The 16,693-nt window shown below is 41.3% G+C and overlaps 1 protein-coding gene across 1 annotated transcript in view; it reads left to right on the forward strand.

Annotated features, from left to right (window-relative positions):
• CREBRF (CREB3 regulatory factor) overlaps positions 1–16,693 on the forward strand; it is an 87,707-nt gene that overhangs the window by 50,229 nt on the left and 20,785 nt on the right. Inside the window, exons 5-7 of the mRNA XM_011947803.1 lie at positions 7,228–7,422; positions 9,123–9,312; positions 11,271–11,344. Of these exons, the coding sequence (XP_011803193.1) occupies positions 7,228–7,422; positions 9,123–9,312; positions 11,271–11,344 (459 nt within the window). The remainder of the gene's footprint in view (positions 1–7,227; positions 7,423–9,122; positions 9,313–11,270; positions 11,345–16,693) is intronic.

The following is a 16,693-nucleotide window of genomic DNA, read 5'->3' on the forward strand; positions in this document are numbered from 1 at the left end:
TTTTTTTCTTTCTTTTTTTTTTGAGATGGAGTCTCGCTTTGTCGCCCAGGCTGGAGTTCAGTGGCATGATCTCGGCTCACTGCAAGCTTTGCCTCCCGGGTTCACGCCATTCTCCTGCCTCAGCCTCCCAAGTAGCTGGGACCACGCCCACAAAAAATTAGCCCACCACCACGCCCAGCTAATTTTTTGTATTTTAGTAGGGACAGGTTTTCACTGTGTTGGCCAGGATGGTCTCAATCTCCTGACCTCGTGATCCACCCGCCTTGGCCTCCCGAAGTGCTAGGATTACAGGCATGAGCCATCGCACCTGGCCGAAGTTTTTTTTTAAGATGAAGTCTTACCACTCTGTCGCCCAGGCTGGAGTGCAGTGGCACCATCATGACCCACTGCAACCTCTGCCTGCTGAGTTCAAGTGATTCTCCTGCCTCGGCCTCCTGAGTAGCTAGGATTACAGGCGCCCACCACCATACCTAGCTAATTTTTATATTTTTAGTAGAGACGGGGTTTCACCATGTTGGTCAGGCTGGTCTTGAACTCCTGACCTCAGGTAATCTGCCCCCATCAGCCTCCCAAAATGCTGGGATTAAAGGTGTGAGTCATTGCGCCTGGCCTGTCATTATTACTTTAAATAAGCTTTCTGCCCGTTTCTCTTTCTTTACTCTTTTCACTATTCCTATAATGTGCGTTTCATTTTGCTTGATGGTGTCCCATAAATCTTGTAGGCTTACTTTATTCTTTTTCATTCCTTTTTCTTTTTGTTCCTCTAACTGGATAATTTCAAATGACCTGTCTTTGAGCTCATTGCTTCTTTCTTCTGTTTGATCAAGTCTTCTGTTGAATTGCCTTGTGGAATTTTTCATTTTAGTCCTTGTGTTCTTTAGCTCTGGATTGCATATAGTTGTCTATGTTCTCTTGTTGCTCACTGAGCTGCTTTAATACAATTATTTTGGATTCTTTGTTAGGAAGTTCATAGATCTACATTATTTTGGATCAGTTGCTGGTGCTTAATTTTCTTCCTTTGCTAGTGTCATTTGTCCCTGATCATTTGTGATCCTTGTAGCTTTGAATTGGTGTCTATACATCTAAACATGTGGGCACCTCTTCCAGTCTTTATAGACTGGCTTTGTCAAGGAAAGCCCTTCACTTGTCAGCTCATCTAGAGGTTCTGGGTGGACTTGCTGAAGGGCTCTGCAGGCAAGTTTGCTCCTGGAGTCCTTGGATAGGCTAGTCTATTGCTGGAGTCAGCGGGCAGGTGGACCTGAGGCTTGAGTCTGTAGAGGTCATCCTGGTGCCTGGAACTGTGGAAGCAGGCCTGGAGCCTGGGTCATTTGGGGTCAGTCTGAAACCTGGGTCCATAGGAGCTGACGCGGCAATGGGGTGGGCTTTGAGTCTGAATCTACGAGAACTTGGCACATGTATCTGTGGGAGTGGACTTGGTCCTGACTCCACAGGCACCAGCGTGGCATGGGGTTCTGTTGGGGCAGGCCTGTCAACTAGGACTGTGGGTATGAGCCTGGAGTCCAGGTTTTCAGGGATGGGTGGGCCCTGAGCCTAAGTCTGCGGCTGCTGGCTTGGTGCTGGGGTAGGCCTGTAACTAGGTTCTGTTGGGGCTAGCTTGGGGCCATACTTTCTTTGACCTTTAACTCCACTCTAAATTCATCCTTGATCCCTTGACTTCATTCCCTCTGGATGTGATGAGAGATAAGGAGGTCTGTGAAGGGAGATCACATGGTTAATTGATTGCCATTTTTATTTTCTCATCCCTTTGACTCTCACAGGGAGGCAGAACTAGTGTTGTAGTTGTTGTTGTCCTGTCATGTCACATTCTATTCCCTTGACCCTAGTAGAAGCCTTATATGTTAGTGTGTTGCTCTTACATAACAAGACAGTGGCTTTATACATTAGCTGGCATTTGGCAGGGTCAAGTTCTCTTCTTGGACCTATTTGACAATTATTCCAAATTTGTGGATGGTATTTAATTCATTCAATTTCAGTTGACTTGAAGTAAAACCCTTTTGATTAGTATTATTTGGACAGTTCTCACAAATGTTAATGAGCAGCAGGCTTTCACCACAAAATTGTGTTAATTTTGTGGTACTATTTGGACTTTATTCACATTTGCTAGTAAAATTTTCTCCTTTTCCTAGAAGAGCTAAGCAGCTGACTTTAAAGATGCAAAAGTGAGGTACCGGTGAGGAGCAGAAAGAAATTCTTCGTAGCAAAAGAGTAAGGATAGCTATAGTTTCTTCAGTCCTAGTTTAGAGTGGATTGATTGGTTTAATTTATAGCTGACAGTTTACAAAGGCCCTTTTGTGAGGACTAGCTCCCTTGATGCTGTTTCTTGGCACTTGGCTACAACAGTTCATGAGCCTACAAAGTTTCAGGAAAGGTGCAAAATGGAGTTTTAGTCTCTTTTCTGGATTGGCTCCCAAATTTTAATAGAGCCTTTTCTGTGGACAGGCTACAACTGTTTGGGGTCATGAAATTACATGGTTGTAAGGCTAAGAATTGGGCTCCTAGAATGATAATTTATTTTGTAATTTTCACTAAACATTTTCACAGTTGACTTTACCAGCTTATTGACAGTCTGTACTAACCAGAGATGTGTGATTGAAATTTTAGGCAGTAAATGTGGTATTTGTTACTTTTACTTTTTTGATAATCATGTTGGATAGGAATGAGTTAGGTCAGTATGATGATCTGTCACATGGAAAGAAAAGAGAAAGACCCTAATGGGAAATGTTACATTAAACAAAATCATTGATTTGTTTTAAAAAATTTTGAGTGCCTACTTTTGTGGTGGGCACTGTGTATATTAGGTACTGGCTATACAGAGATGAAAAAAGTAGACATCTTTATCTCCATGGAACTTAGTGTTAAATGGATTTATTTACTGTTACGATTTCTTAGAGTCTTTTAACATGTCTATGTGTACTTTGATTTGGCAAGAGAGATATGCAGGATGAGAGATTTTTAAACTTATCTGACTACATAATTCACTTTGGATAAAACCATATTTTATGGTAGTAGTGTTCTTTGGAACCTAGTTTGAGAAACATTTGCATTGGTAGTCTGTATTGAAAGGTGGATGGCATGGTAATTCATGCCTGTAATCTCAGCACTTTGGGAGGCTGAAGTGGGAAGATTGCTTGAGCTCGACTTCGAGACCACCTTGGGTAACATAGGGAGACTCCTGTCTCTACAAAAAATACAAAAATTAGCCCAATGTAGTGGTGTGTGCCTGTAGCCCTAGCTACCCTGGAGGTTGAGGTGGGAGGATTGCTTGAGCCCAGGAGGTCAAGGCTGCAGTGAGTTGTGATCACACTGCTGCATTCCAGCCTGGATGACAACACCACCATCCCAAGAAAGGTGGATGGCTTTAGGCAACAGAGAGAGAGAGAGAATGTGTTTGTGATGGTGAATTTATGGTGTATGCTATTAGAAAACGTTACTATATTAAGTCAAAGAAAACTGATGGCTTTTAAATACTTCCGGGAAAAAGGCAGAACACCTACCTCTAGGTAATAAAACTAGTAACTAATTTGGATGGGACAGAAGAAATAAAAACACTTCATGATTATTTAAACTTAACATGAAATATATGCAGGAAAAAATCTATTCAGATCATTTAATTAGGCACAAGAAAAGTGGGAAGACCATTTGGAGCAAGACACCTTGAGTTGTGGGGGCCTGACTTAGTCCCAGCTGTGCCAAATCATGTCAAGTCTCCAGGAGCATTTTAGTTTATATAAATGGAGCTGATAACCTTCTTCCTAACCAGAGACGGTTTTTTGTCAGAGATCCAGGTGCCCGCAGAGAGGCAAAGGTAGTTACTATCTAAGGGAGTATATCAAGTAAAGTATCCAGAAGGATGTTGTGCATTTATATATATGTGTGTATATAGGCTTAAGTGTGGAACACCCAATTACTGACATTGATAGGAAGGTGGGAGTGTTTTGATTGGTGCATCTGCCTGTGTTGAGGTGTTCACAGTCAAACTAGGGTAATCTATGTGAGCCAGTAAGTTTGCTTACCTAGTGTAACAAGGGTCTATCTATCTATCTATCTATCTATTATCTATTTATTTATTTATTGAGATAGAATCTTGCTCTTGTTGTCCAGGTTGGAGTGCAGTGGTGTGATCTCGTCTCACTGTACTCCGCCTCCTGCGTTCAAGTCATCTCCTGCCTCAGCCTCCTGAGTAGCTGGGATTACAGGTGTGCACCACCACGTCCAGCTAATTTTTGTATTTTTAGTGGAGATAGTTTCGCCATGTTGGCCAGGCTGGTCTTGAATTCCTGACCTCAGGTGATCCACCTACCTCAGCCTCCCAAAGTGCTGGGATTACAGGCGTGAGCCACCGTGCCTGGCCACAAGGGCCTTTTTATTTATTTTTTATTTTTTGTATTTTTAGTAGAGATGGAGTTTCATTGTGTGAGCCAGGATGGTCTCGATATCCTGAACTCATGATCCGCCCGCCTTGGCCTCCCAAAGTGCTGGGATTACAGGCGTGACCCACTGCGCCCGGCCACAACGGCCTTTTTCAAGGCCATTTCTGTTGACACAGTATGGCCCTTGCATCTTTTCCAAAATTGGATTGATAATTAGAACAAAATAAATCCTATAATTTGAAAAGAAACATAAGCACAAATAAATAGGCCAAAGCCATTGCTTTATTCTAATACAGTTTTGAAAAATTAGACTTCTAGAAATGATTGTGTCACTCAACTTGTGCGTCATTTTTTAAGAAGAGCCTAAGGGTCACCATCACACTGCTTGCTGTTTTGTTTTAAACTACCACATGTGCACTAATAAAATGCTGTTAATACCAGCAGTGCTACAAAAGCTTGTCTTAACTGTTGCTCAGAAATCATTCTGCTTTCCAAATTGATTCTTTTTTTTTTTTGAGACGGAGTCTCGCTCTGTCGCCCAGGCTGGAGTGCAGTGGCTGGATCTCAGCTCACTGCAAGCTCCGCCTCCCGGGTTCATGCCATTCTCCTGCCTCAGCCTCCCGAGTAGCTGGGACTACAGGCGCCCGCCACCTCGCCCGGCTAGCTTTTTGTATTTTTTAGTAGAGACAGGGTTTCACCGTGTTAGCCAGGATGGTCTCGATCTCCTGACCTTGTGATCCACCCGTCTCGGCCTCCCAAAGTGCTGGGATTACAGGCTTGAGCCACCGCGCCCAGCCGATTCTTTTTTTTAAAGTCATGTTTATTGTGGCATAATTTTCACACAGTAAAATTCACCCCCTTACAGTGTACACCTTTACGAGTTTTGACAAATCATGTAATCATATAACCACCACCACAATCAAGATACAGAATAGTTTCATCACCTCCCAAAATTCCCTATTTTATTTTATTTTATTGAGATGGAATCTTTCTCTTGTTATCCAGGCTGTAGTGCAGTGGCACAGTCTTGGCTCACTGCAGCCTCCACCTCCTGGGTTCAAGTGATTCTCCTGCCTCAGCCTCCCGAGTATCCGGGATTACAGGCACCTACCACTATGCCCGGCTAATTTTTGTATTTTTAATAGAGACGAGGTTTCACCATGTGGGCCAGGCTGGTCTCAAACTCCTGATCTCAGGTGATCTGCCCACCTCAGCCTCCCAAAGTCCTGGAACTACAGGCGTGAGCCACCACACCCGGCACTTTATGTTCTTTTATTGTCATCCCTTTCCTCCACTGCCAATCCCTGCCAATGACTGTGTCCATATAGTTTTGCCTTTTCCAGAGTGCTATATAAATGGAAGCATACTTCTGATTCATTCTTTGTTTGGAGAAAACCTAGTTCCTCAAAGCAAACATGTCATCACCTTCTTATGTTTTCAGGAAGGAAAAATGACCATTTTACTTATGGCCAATGCTGCCCAAGTTTTCCTGGTTACCTTAGGTTTGGATTGTGTACATTCTTTGCACAGCTCATCCCTCTTCTTCATGTACCTAACATTAAGAATCCGGAGTACATCAGAGGTGGCCATTCTCTGAGGGTATTTTAGATTTATAGGTCATTCAGTATTGGGTCTGACCAACAGTTCTAACAACTCAGAATTTAAGTATTTTCTGAAACTTCCTTTTAGGAAAATCCCCCCTTCTTAAACAGTGAAGTTAATACAAATAGCTTTCAATAAAATATTAACTGGAATAGGCATGTAAGTTTTTTATCTGATAGCCAGTATGAGAACTGTCATCTTTTATACTTTTCCAAAAGAAGTAGGATGAGAGGTAGGAAGAAAACTAATGCTGCCTCATAAAATTCTGCCCAGTAGAACACTATCATAGAAATGTATATATATAGCTGGGCTAGGCATGGTGGCTCATGCCTGTAATCCCAGCACTTTCAGAGACTGAGGCCAGAGGACCGCTTGTGAACCCAGGAGTTTAAGACCAGCCTGGGCAACATAGTGAGACCTCTGTCTCTGCAAAAAAAAAATATATTTTTTTGGAGACAGAGTCAGAGTCTTACTCTGTTGCCCAGACTGGCGTGCTGCGGCACAATCTCGGCTTGTTACAACCTCTGCCCCCTGGGTTCGAGTGATTCTTGTGCCTCTGCGTCCTGAGTAGCTGGGATCACAGGCATGCACCACCATGTCCTGGCTAATTTTTGTATTTTTAGTAGAGACAGGGCTTTGCCACGCTGGCCAGGTTGGTCTCAAACTCCTGACCTCAGGTGATCTACCTATCTCAGCCTCCCAAAGTACTGGGATTACAGGTGTGAGCCACTGCCCCCAGCCTACAAAAAAATTTTTTTTTAATTAGAAAAAGAGAAAAATAAGAAAAATAATTTTAAAAATGTACATAGCTTTCTGTCTGAGATGTTTCAGATACATAAATATTAGAAGGAAGACATTTAAAAGTCATATGTATCTAAGTACCATTATCTGATAGTACTTTTGATATTCCTGTGGCTATCCTGTAATTGTTCTCTTAATCCTGTGTGAAGATAATAAAAATAGTATTGCATACTAACTTATAAAAACTAAAGAGAAACCCAAGGAAGATGAACAGTGTAGTTATCCATGTTAATCTCTGAATGTTTTATGAGTTAGAGATTTACGTAATAAAAGTTCTCTTATAGACCTGGTTTTTATTGTCTTTGACGTGCCAGTGATGTTTTCAGATGCAAGGAAATGTATCAAGTTACAAATAGAAGGGATCTTTTCGTTTGTTCTGATTGATTTATTGAAATTTATGGAGCTTAAAAATTGCGGGACCTTTTTTTTTAAGGCTATGAAAATGATTCTGTAGAAGACCTGAAGGAGATGACTTCAATATCTTCACGGAAGAGAGGTAAAAGAAGATACTTCTGGGAGTATAGTGAACAACTTACACCATCACAGCAAGAGAGGATGCTGAGACCATCTGAGTGGAACCGAGATACTTTGCCAAGTAATATGTATCAGAAAAATGGCTTACATCATGGTAAGAGGGGATTGCAGTCAGATATTTAGTGTCACTTTAATTAAGTTGAGATACTAATCCATAATGCTTTGCTTATTACTCCATGTACCTAGACATTCAACCCTTCCTAGCAAACTGGAGATGGGGACTATAGAGCTGCTACGTTGCATGACTACTCTTCATCACTCACAAATAGCTTTTACCAGTGTTAAGAGTTCTCACCTAAGCAGGGAGGAAGGACTATGTAAACATGATTTCATTTCTAGTCCCTTCTTAATCTACTTACCCCATCCAGGAAATGACCAGGAGGCTGCTGATTTCCGACCTGTCACAGTTGCTATAACCAGAAAGGGTTGAGGAGAAAGCGAACGGGCTCTCTTACGTTCTTGTCTAATCCCCAGATCTAAATGTAAATGGGGGGACTGGAATTCAAATCGTAGTGGGGATAAAAGGACAAGGAAAGAAAAGAAAGGGAGGATGGTTATGGAGAAAAGGAGTAGTAGAGAACAGTTGAAGTAGGAATCAAAGTTTATAAGCTTAGGTAGGTCAGGTCATGTGCTGTGACTCATGCCTGTAATCCCAGCACTTTGGGAGGCTGAGACGGGAGATCACTTGAGTCCAGGAGTTATCGAGTCTGCGATGAATTGTGATTGTGCCACTGTGCTCCATCCTGGGCGATAGAGTGAGATCCTGTCTCTAAAAAAATTTTAAAAATGACAGTCTTAGGTAGGTCAGACTTTTTATTGTGATTCCCTACAAATGTTATTTTTAAATTAATCCAAACTTTCTAGTTCTTCTGCTCTGAATAAAAAAGAAAAAATTAATACCAAGTCTTTACTGGAAAAAGTGGGGAGGGGAACTACTAGTAAGCGTGATGGTCAGTAAACAGGTTATTTACTCATCGTACAGATGTGAGTTGCTAAGGATTTTTGAGGACAAGAATTCCATCTGACGTATGTTTGTGCCTCATTTTCCCTTTCCACTCACAACCACATGTACTATATTGTCGCTCACTAAATAATTACCAAGTGTTTGCCTTCAGATAAGTTTTCTACCAGAAATGCAACATTAAGTCCAGTCAGTATCCCAAGTAGCATATGATGAGTACTAGGAAAGTTAAAGGAGTTCGGAGGACAGAGCCATCCCTTTTGCCTGGAGTGATAGACCAAGACTCCTTTGGTCTTCTATAATGTTATTTATCAAAGCAACCAAAGAAGAGCTTTTAAACAAGGTTATGCTTACTTGTTGGATTTTCGAGTTCAGTACAAAAATGTGTATGTCTGACAATTTTCAGACATAGCATCAGAAACATCTTGGTTTGGGTAAAATCTCCAAGCTTTCTTCTGACTATATATTATACCCTAGTCCTGATTTTGGTGTTTAGTTGAACTTGTTCTCATCCTGAGATTTGAGATGCTTAGTATGCCATGCGAATAATGAAGAATCTGTCATGCTGAGACTATAAGCCTAGGGTGGGGAAGAACTTGGAAAAAGTTAGAACTCTGCCATATCACCCCCCATTTCCTGCAGCCACAAGATGGGAAGGAGAGGAGGCCAGCCCTTCTAGGATAGATTGTTAAACATGCTAAGACTTCTGAAACATGCCAAAACTTCTGAAAAGAAAGGGTAGTGGTGGGAAGTGGTTTAAAATGTGGCTGTGAAAAATGTGTCTCTTGTTAATTAAAGTGATCTAACTTAAACTTCTTTTAAACTGTTTATAGGAAAATATGCAGTAAAGAAGTCACGGAGAACTGATGTAGAAGACCTGACTCCAAATCCTAAAAAACTCCTCCAGATAGGCAATGAACTTCGGAAACTGAATAAGGTGATTAGTGACCTGACTCCAGTCAGTGAGCTTCCCTTAACAGCCCGGCCAAGGTCAAGGAAGGAAAAAAATAAGCTGGCTTCCAGGTAAATGTTAATAATGTTCACTCATGTGAAAAAAGTTTATGAGGTGAGGTTAGGCCCTAAGTGAGTTTTTATAGAAGGACAACCACTTCAGCCATTATTCAGAAATTGTATTTTTCTTTTATAAATACTACAATGAGAATATTATAATTTTTCTTTTGAAAGTAGGAGATGGTATTTTTGTTTTATGGAAAAAGTTTTTTTTTTTTTTTGAGACGGAGTCTCGCTCTGTCGCCCGGGCTGGTGTAGTGGCCGGATCTCAGCTCACTGCAAGCTCCGCCTCCCGGGTTCACGCCATTCTCCTGCCTCAGCCTCCCGAGTAGCTGGGACTACAGGCGCCCGCCACCTCGCCCGGCTAGTTTTTTGTATTTTTTTTTTTTAGTAGAGACGGGGTTTCACCATGTTAGCCAGGATGGTCTCGATCTCCTGACCTCGTGATCCGCCCGTCTTGGCCTCCCAAAGTGCTGGGATTACAGGCTTGAGCCACCGCGCCCGGCCGGAAAAAGTTTTTAAGAGGGGAGAGATGAATGGACTCTGGTGCATTATGTTATAGTATAACAATAAAAATTTTTTCATAGCTTTATTTTGTGTTTGCTTTTTTAGTAAATCAGAGTTATTGAGCTATAACTTACAGTAAAATATATACCTTTTAAAGTATACTTTTATGAGTTTTTGACAAACATCCAATCACATAACCACCACCACAATCAAGATATTGAACATTTTCATCATCTTAAAAAGTTGCCTTATGTCTCTTTGTAAAAGCAAACCCCTTCCTGCACCCATCGCTCCTCAAAGCCACTTACCTATTTTCTGTCTCCATAGTTTTGCCTTTTGCATAATGTCATGTACATGGAATATACTGTATGTACATAGCCTTTGATTGAACCTGTCTTCCTTTTTTTTTGAGACAGGATCTCACTCTGTCACCTAGGCAGTGGCCTGATCTCTGCTCACTGCAGCCTCTGCCTCCAGTGCTCAAGGGATCCTCCCACCTCAGCCCCTTAAGTAGCTGGGATTATAGATGTGACCCATCATGCCCAGCTAATTTTTGTATTTTTTGTAGAGATGGGGTTTCACCATGTTGCCCAGGCTAGTGTCAAACTCCTGAGCTCAAGCAATTTGCCTGGCTTGGCCTCCCAAAGTGCTGGGATTACAGGCGTGAACCACCACGCCCAGCTGAATCTGTATTCTTTCACTCAACATGATGCATTTAAGATTCATCTATATTGTTGCCTGGAGTAATAATTTGTTCCTTTTTGTTGCTGAGTTGTATTCCTTTGGGTGGGGATATACTACAGTTCATCCATTCACCAGTTGAAGGGCATTTGGGTTGCCCTCAGTTTTTGGCAATTACGAGCAAAACCACTATCAACATTCACTTACAGATGTTTGTGTGAATATATTTGCATTTGTCTTAGATAAATATCCAAGCATATATGTTTATAAGAAACTGAACTATTCTCCTAAGTAGCTATATGTACTGTTTTACATTCCTACTAGCAATACATGAGGGTTCCACTGGCATCACATCCTCTACAACTTTTGGTATTATCAGTTTTTGTTTGTTTTTATTTTTGTTTTATAGTCACTTTAATAGGTGTGTACTGATCATAGCTTTATTTCTAAATGTGTGCTAAATTTTTAAAAATTTGCATAAATGATTATGTTGTGTTTTCTGGTAACTCAGTCATTTGATAAACATCAGTAGGCAGCGGTTTTGCATTGCTGTTAGAAAATGAAAGATGAATATTCACTTAAAAAAGAAAGCAGGCTGGGCATGGTGCCTCATGCCTATAATCCCAGCACTTTCGGAGGCCAAAAAGGGAGGGTCACTTGCAGCCAGGAGTTGGAGAGTAGCCTGGGCAGCATAGCAAGACCCCTTCTCCATAATTAAAAATAATAAAATTGAAATTAAAAAAAGAAAAAGAAAGTGAACTAACTGCTCCTTCCTTTCACAGAGCTTGTCGGTTAAAGAAGAAAGCCCAGTATGAAGCTAATAAAGTGAAATTATGGGGCCTCAACACAGAATATGGTAAACCTAAAGTTTTAAGAAGTTGATTAACCACCTGTTGATTTGCTTAGCACTCTCTCTTTTCTTTGGTTTGTGATTTGCTTTCCCTGTATTCTGCCTAGTTTTTGGCTAGCCTCCTATTTGTTTATCTGTTCAGTAAGCCACATACTCATTTTTCTTCATTCTTGTCCTCCTTTTAGTATAAGTTTCTGTACTGGTGACTTCCCAATCCACATCTTATCTGTACGCTAACAAGCTGATCCACTTGTGACCATGATAATGTATTTATTTTATTTTTTCTGTAAAAGATGTGGAAAGTTTTACTATTAAGAATAGGCAGCAAAAGCAACGTGCATTTCTCGAAAGATCACAGTAATTTCTTCTGTTTTATAATTGTGTTACTGGGTTAGCCACTTTTGTTGACTGATTTTAATATTTTCCCTAAGTTGAATAATGATATTTTAGGCTTCATATGAATAATTTAGACCTGTGTTTTTCAGATTTGATTGCTCATTGGAATTGTCTGTGTACTTGGTTAAAATACACATTTCTAGGCTTCTCTGCAGATCTTCTGAATTAGATTGTGTGTACAAGTAGAACTCAAGAATCCGTATTTTTAACACTTCTCAGATCATTCTCTTTTTGTGTGTGTGAGACAGGGTCTTACTTTGTTGCCCAGGCTAGAGTGCAGTAGTGCAATCACAGCTCGCTGCAGCCTCTACTTCCCGGGCTCAGGTGATCCTCCCACCGCAGCCTCCTAGGTGACTGGGAATACAGGTGTACGCTACTATGCCTGGCTAATTTTTTGCATTTTTTATAGAGGTGGAGTTTCTACTGTGTTGCTCAGGCTGGTCTCAAATTTGTGGGCTCAAGCAATCCGCCCACTTCACCCTCCCAAAGTGCTGGGATTACAGGCATGAGCCGCTGCACCCAGCTAAGATTATTCTTTTTTTTTTGAGACGCCCTGTCGCCCAGGCTGGAGTACAGTGGCTCGATCTCGGGTCACTGCAACCTCTGCTTCCCAGGTTCAAGCAGTTCTCCTGCCTCAGCCTCCCGAATAGCTGGGACTACAGGCCTGCGCACCACACCTGGCTAATGTTTGTATTTTTAGTAGAGATGGGGTTTCACTATGTTTGCAAAGCTGGTTTGGAACTCCTGACCTCAGGTGATCCACCCGCCTTGGTCTCCCAAAGTGCTGGGATTACAGGCATGAGCCACTGCACCTGGGCCCAAGATTATTCTTAATGCAACCATTCTAGCACTTATTCAGGAACTACTGGTTTTGATCTAAACCAAAGTGCTTCTCGGCGTTTCACATCGCAGCACATGTAGAAAATTATCATCTCTTAGGCATCATGGAATATAAGAAGAGTAGGCTGCTCATGGGAGGAAATCCCCATGAGCTGAGGGGATAATTATTTTACACATCTAGAACCCTTTTACAGCACTTCAGGGGTATGGGAAGCTCTGGTTTTGATCTTCTGTGATAAGAACACCTCCCTTCTCTCTCATTTTGTTTAAGCCTGATGTTATAAGAGTTAGTATATTCCTTTGCCTCAAAATTTGTCCTCTTCAATGTGTGTGGTTCTCTTGGGCAAGTTGAATCTGAAAGTGAAACAGTGTGAAAAATGATCAGTTATTTGTTTCTAGAGATTTTCTTAAGTTTAGCATGTCTGGCACATACGTGTTCAATAAACTGTGCAGTTTTTCTTCATCCTTTATCTTGATTATTTTCCTTTGGTGAGGGTAGAAAAAGAATTTTCAACTGTAAAGTTTTCAACTTAATGAAATGAACTTGTGTTTTATTTAACAGCCACGCAGTAAATGAATGAAATAAAATAATTGTTGGTGTGTTGTAATGCAAAGCTATCCATTTTCCTATTGTTCTTTCTTACTATTGAAACATTTTGGCCTTGAACTCTGCTAGTGGTGCCCTGGCCTCCTCCTAGATATCTGGAAGTCACTGTTACTTCTTTGTGGAACGGTTATTATCCATTACCTATCAGCCCAGTAGCTTCTAGAATTTGCGATTTACAATTTGAAAAAGATTTTGAGACTTGAGAACATAGGCTTACCAACTTTATATTTTGCCAAGTGAGAACATTAAAAAGATCATCATCTACTATTGCTGTAATTTCATATAAGGAAGGATATTTTAGTATTAAAAATTTGAGGGCATAATCTCATAATAGAAAATACATTTAGCTTTATGAAAAATATACTTTGTTGTCTTGATCTTTTTTTTTTTTTTTTTGAGATGGAGTCTCGCTCTGTCACCCAGGCTGGAGTGCAGTGGCCGGATCTCAGCTCACTGCAAGCTCCGCCTCCCGGGTTTACACAATTCTCCTGCCTCAGCCTCCCGAGTAGCTGGGACTACAGGCACCCGCCACCTTGCCCGGCTAGTTTTTTGTATTTTTTAGTGGAGACGGGGTTTCACCGTGTTAGCCAGGATGGTCTCGATCTCCTGACCTCATGATCCGCCCGTCTCGGCCTCCCAAAGTGCTGGGATTACAGGCTTGAGCCATCGCACCCGGCCTGTCTTGATCATTTTTAATATGTCATGAACTGGCATTGTTCCAGGGACTAGCTTCAGGGGCCCACTATACTACTCATCTCATCCTATCCCACCAAACATCCTTCTATTGATTCCTCCTGCCAAAGCTTACTGGAGACTACTCTGTGAATCCTGTGGAAACTGGTTGACTCCGAATGAGAAATAGAACTGTTAGCCCTTCACCCTGACTGACATATTTTGTCCCAAAGAAAGCTATATGGAAAAATTAAAACCAGAAAATCCCTTGATGAATATGGCATCAGAGGAGGAGGATCTGTTTATGAGGTGAATGTTTGGACTCAATTTCTGAGAGCCAGGTGCTTCTATTTCCTAAACCAGAGGTTTGTGGTAGCATGAGAGCCCTTTCCCTTTTTTCTCCCTGCCCGGTAATGTGCTTGGACACCGTCAAGGCTTGAGAAGAACTATTCTGCTCAGTTTTACTTTAGATTTTATAGTGTTTTTTCTTTTTCTTTTCTGTTTTTTTTTGAAACAGAGTTTGACTCTTGTTGCCCAGGCTGGAGTGCAATGGCGCTATCTTGGCTCACCACAACCTCCGCCTCCTGGGTTCAAGCGATTCTCCTGCCTCAGCCTCTCGAGTAGCTGGGATTACAGGCGTGCACCACTACACCTGGCTAATTTTGTGTTTTTAGTAGAGACAGGGTTTCTCCATGTTGGTCAGGCTGGTGTCCAACTCCTGACCTCAGATAATCCGCCTGCCTCGGCCTCCCAAAGTGCTGGGATTACAGGCATGAGCGAACGTGCCCAACCATGTTTTCTCTTTTAAAAGTAACTTTATTTACTTTTAACGTATTGAGTGTGGGAGAACCCCATTGTTTTCCCTAAGTCTAGCTTGTATGCAAATATCCTTGAGTAAGTAGTATTCTCTTTCAATTATTCATGGAGGAGAAAACACAGATTTTTTGTTTCAAGTGATTTAGGAGGTTAGCTGTACTTTACTTGTTCAGTGACACATTTTACACATATCGGCCCTGAATGTAGTTTTTTTATTTTTATTTTTATTTTTATTATTTTATTTATTTATTTCTGAGATGGAATCTTGCTCTGTCACCCAGCCTGGAGTGCAGTGCAGTGGTGCAGTCTCAGCTCACTGCAAGCTCTGCCTCCTAGGTTCACACCATTCTCCTGCCTCAGCCTCCCGAGTAGCTGGCACTGTAGGCGCCTGTCACTACGCCTGGCTAATTTTATTTTTTTGTATTTTTAGTAGAGATGGGGTTTCACCGTGTTTGTCAGGATGGTGTCGATCTCGTAACATCTTGATCCACCCGCCTTGGCCTCCCAAAGTGCTGGGATTACAGGTGTGAGCCACCATGCCCGGCCTCTGAAAGTAGTTTTAAATTGTCCCTCTCACTTTCTTCTTCAACTGCAGTTTAGATTGGCCCCTTCTCAGTATTGCTAGATGAAGTATAACAACTTACTGGTTTTTACACCAGGCATTGTGGCATGCTTCTGTAATCCCAGTTACTTAGGAGGCTGAGGTGGGAGGATTGTTTGAGACCAGCCTGGATGATAGAGAAATACCCTGTCTTTTTAAAAACAGAAAACAAAAACCTCAAATCACCAAGGCAGTCTCTGAAGAGGTAGAGATTAAGTTCAGACTGTAGGAATCCTGTGTGCTGAAATAAAAAATGTGTTTTCCTCACAGCTTTACTGAGGTATAATTGAAGTACAGTACCTCTACACTTTGAAAGGGTATAATTCGATTAGTTTACATATACGCATACATGTGCGAAACAATTAAGATAATGAATATTTCCATTACCTCCAAAAGATTCCTAGTGCCCCTTTGTAAGTTATTCTGCTCTCCACTCCTATCCCTGGGTAGCCACAGTCTGCTTTCTGTCACTGTAATGTACATTTTCTAAGATCTTACATTAATGGAATCACAATATGTTTACATTTTTGCCTGGCTACTTTCACTCAGCATAATTATTTAAAAATTCCTCCATGTTGTTACCTGTATCAGTAGTTAGATCCTTTTTATTGCTAACTAGTATTCCATTGTTTGGATGTACTACTATTTGTTTATCTCATCACCTGTTGATGGATACTTACATTGTTTCAAGTTTTTGGCTATAACCAAGGGGCTATGAGTATTTGTGTACAGGTATTTGGGTAGACATGTGTTTTAATTTCTCTTGGTTAAATAACTAGATGTAGAATGACTGATTCATAAGATAAGTGTATATTTAATTGTATAAGAAACTGCTAAACTGTTTTCCAAACTGCCTGTACCGTTTTACATTCTTAAAAACAGTGTAGGAGGGTTCTAGTTGGTCCACAGCCTTGCCAACACATGGCAGGGCCGATCTTCTTACTTTTACAAATCTAATGGGTGTGTGATGGTATCTCATTGTGGTCTTAACTTTTCATTTCTCTGATTAATAACATTGAGCCTCTTTCTTGTGCTTATTGGCTGTTCATATGTTTTCTGTTGTGAAGTGTCTGTTCAAATATTTTGCCATTTTAAAAAATTGGTTTCTCTTCTAAAGGTTCTTTATTCTGGGCCAGGTACAGTGGCTCATACCTGTAATCTCAGCACTTTGGGAAGCTGAGATGGGCCGATCACCTGAGGTTAGGAGTTCAAGACCAGCCTGGCCAACACGGTGAAATCCCGTGTCTACTAAAAATACAAAAAATTAGCCAGGCTTGGTGGTAGACACCTGTAATCCTAGCTACTCGGGAGGCTGAGGTAAGGGATCACTCGAACCCGGGAGGCGGGGTTGCAGTGAGCTGAGATTGTGCCATTGCACTCCAGCCTGGGCAACAAGAGTCAAACTCCGTCTCAAAAAAAAAAA

Source organism: Colobus angolensis, unplaced genomic scaffold (genome assembly GCF_000951035.1).
Source record: "Colobus angolensis palliatus isolate OR3802 unplaced genomic scaffold, Cang.pa_1.0 Scaffold27, whole genome shotgun sequence".
In the NCBI taxonomy this organism is placed as follows: Eukaryota; Metazoa; Chordata; class Mammalia; order Primates; family Cercopithecidae; genus Colobus; species Colobus angolensis.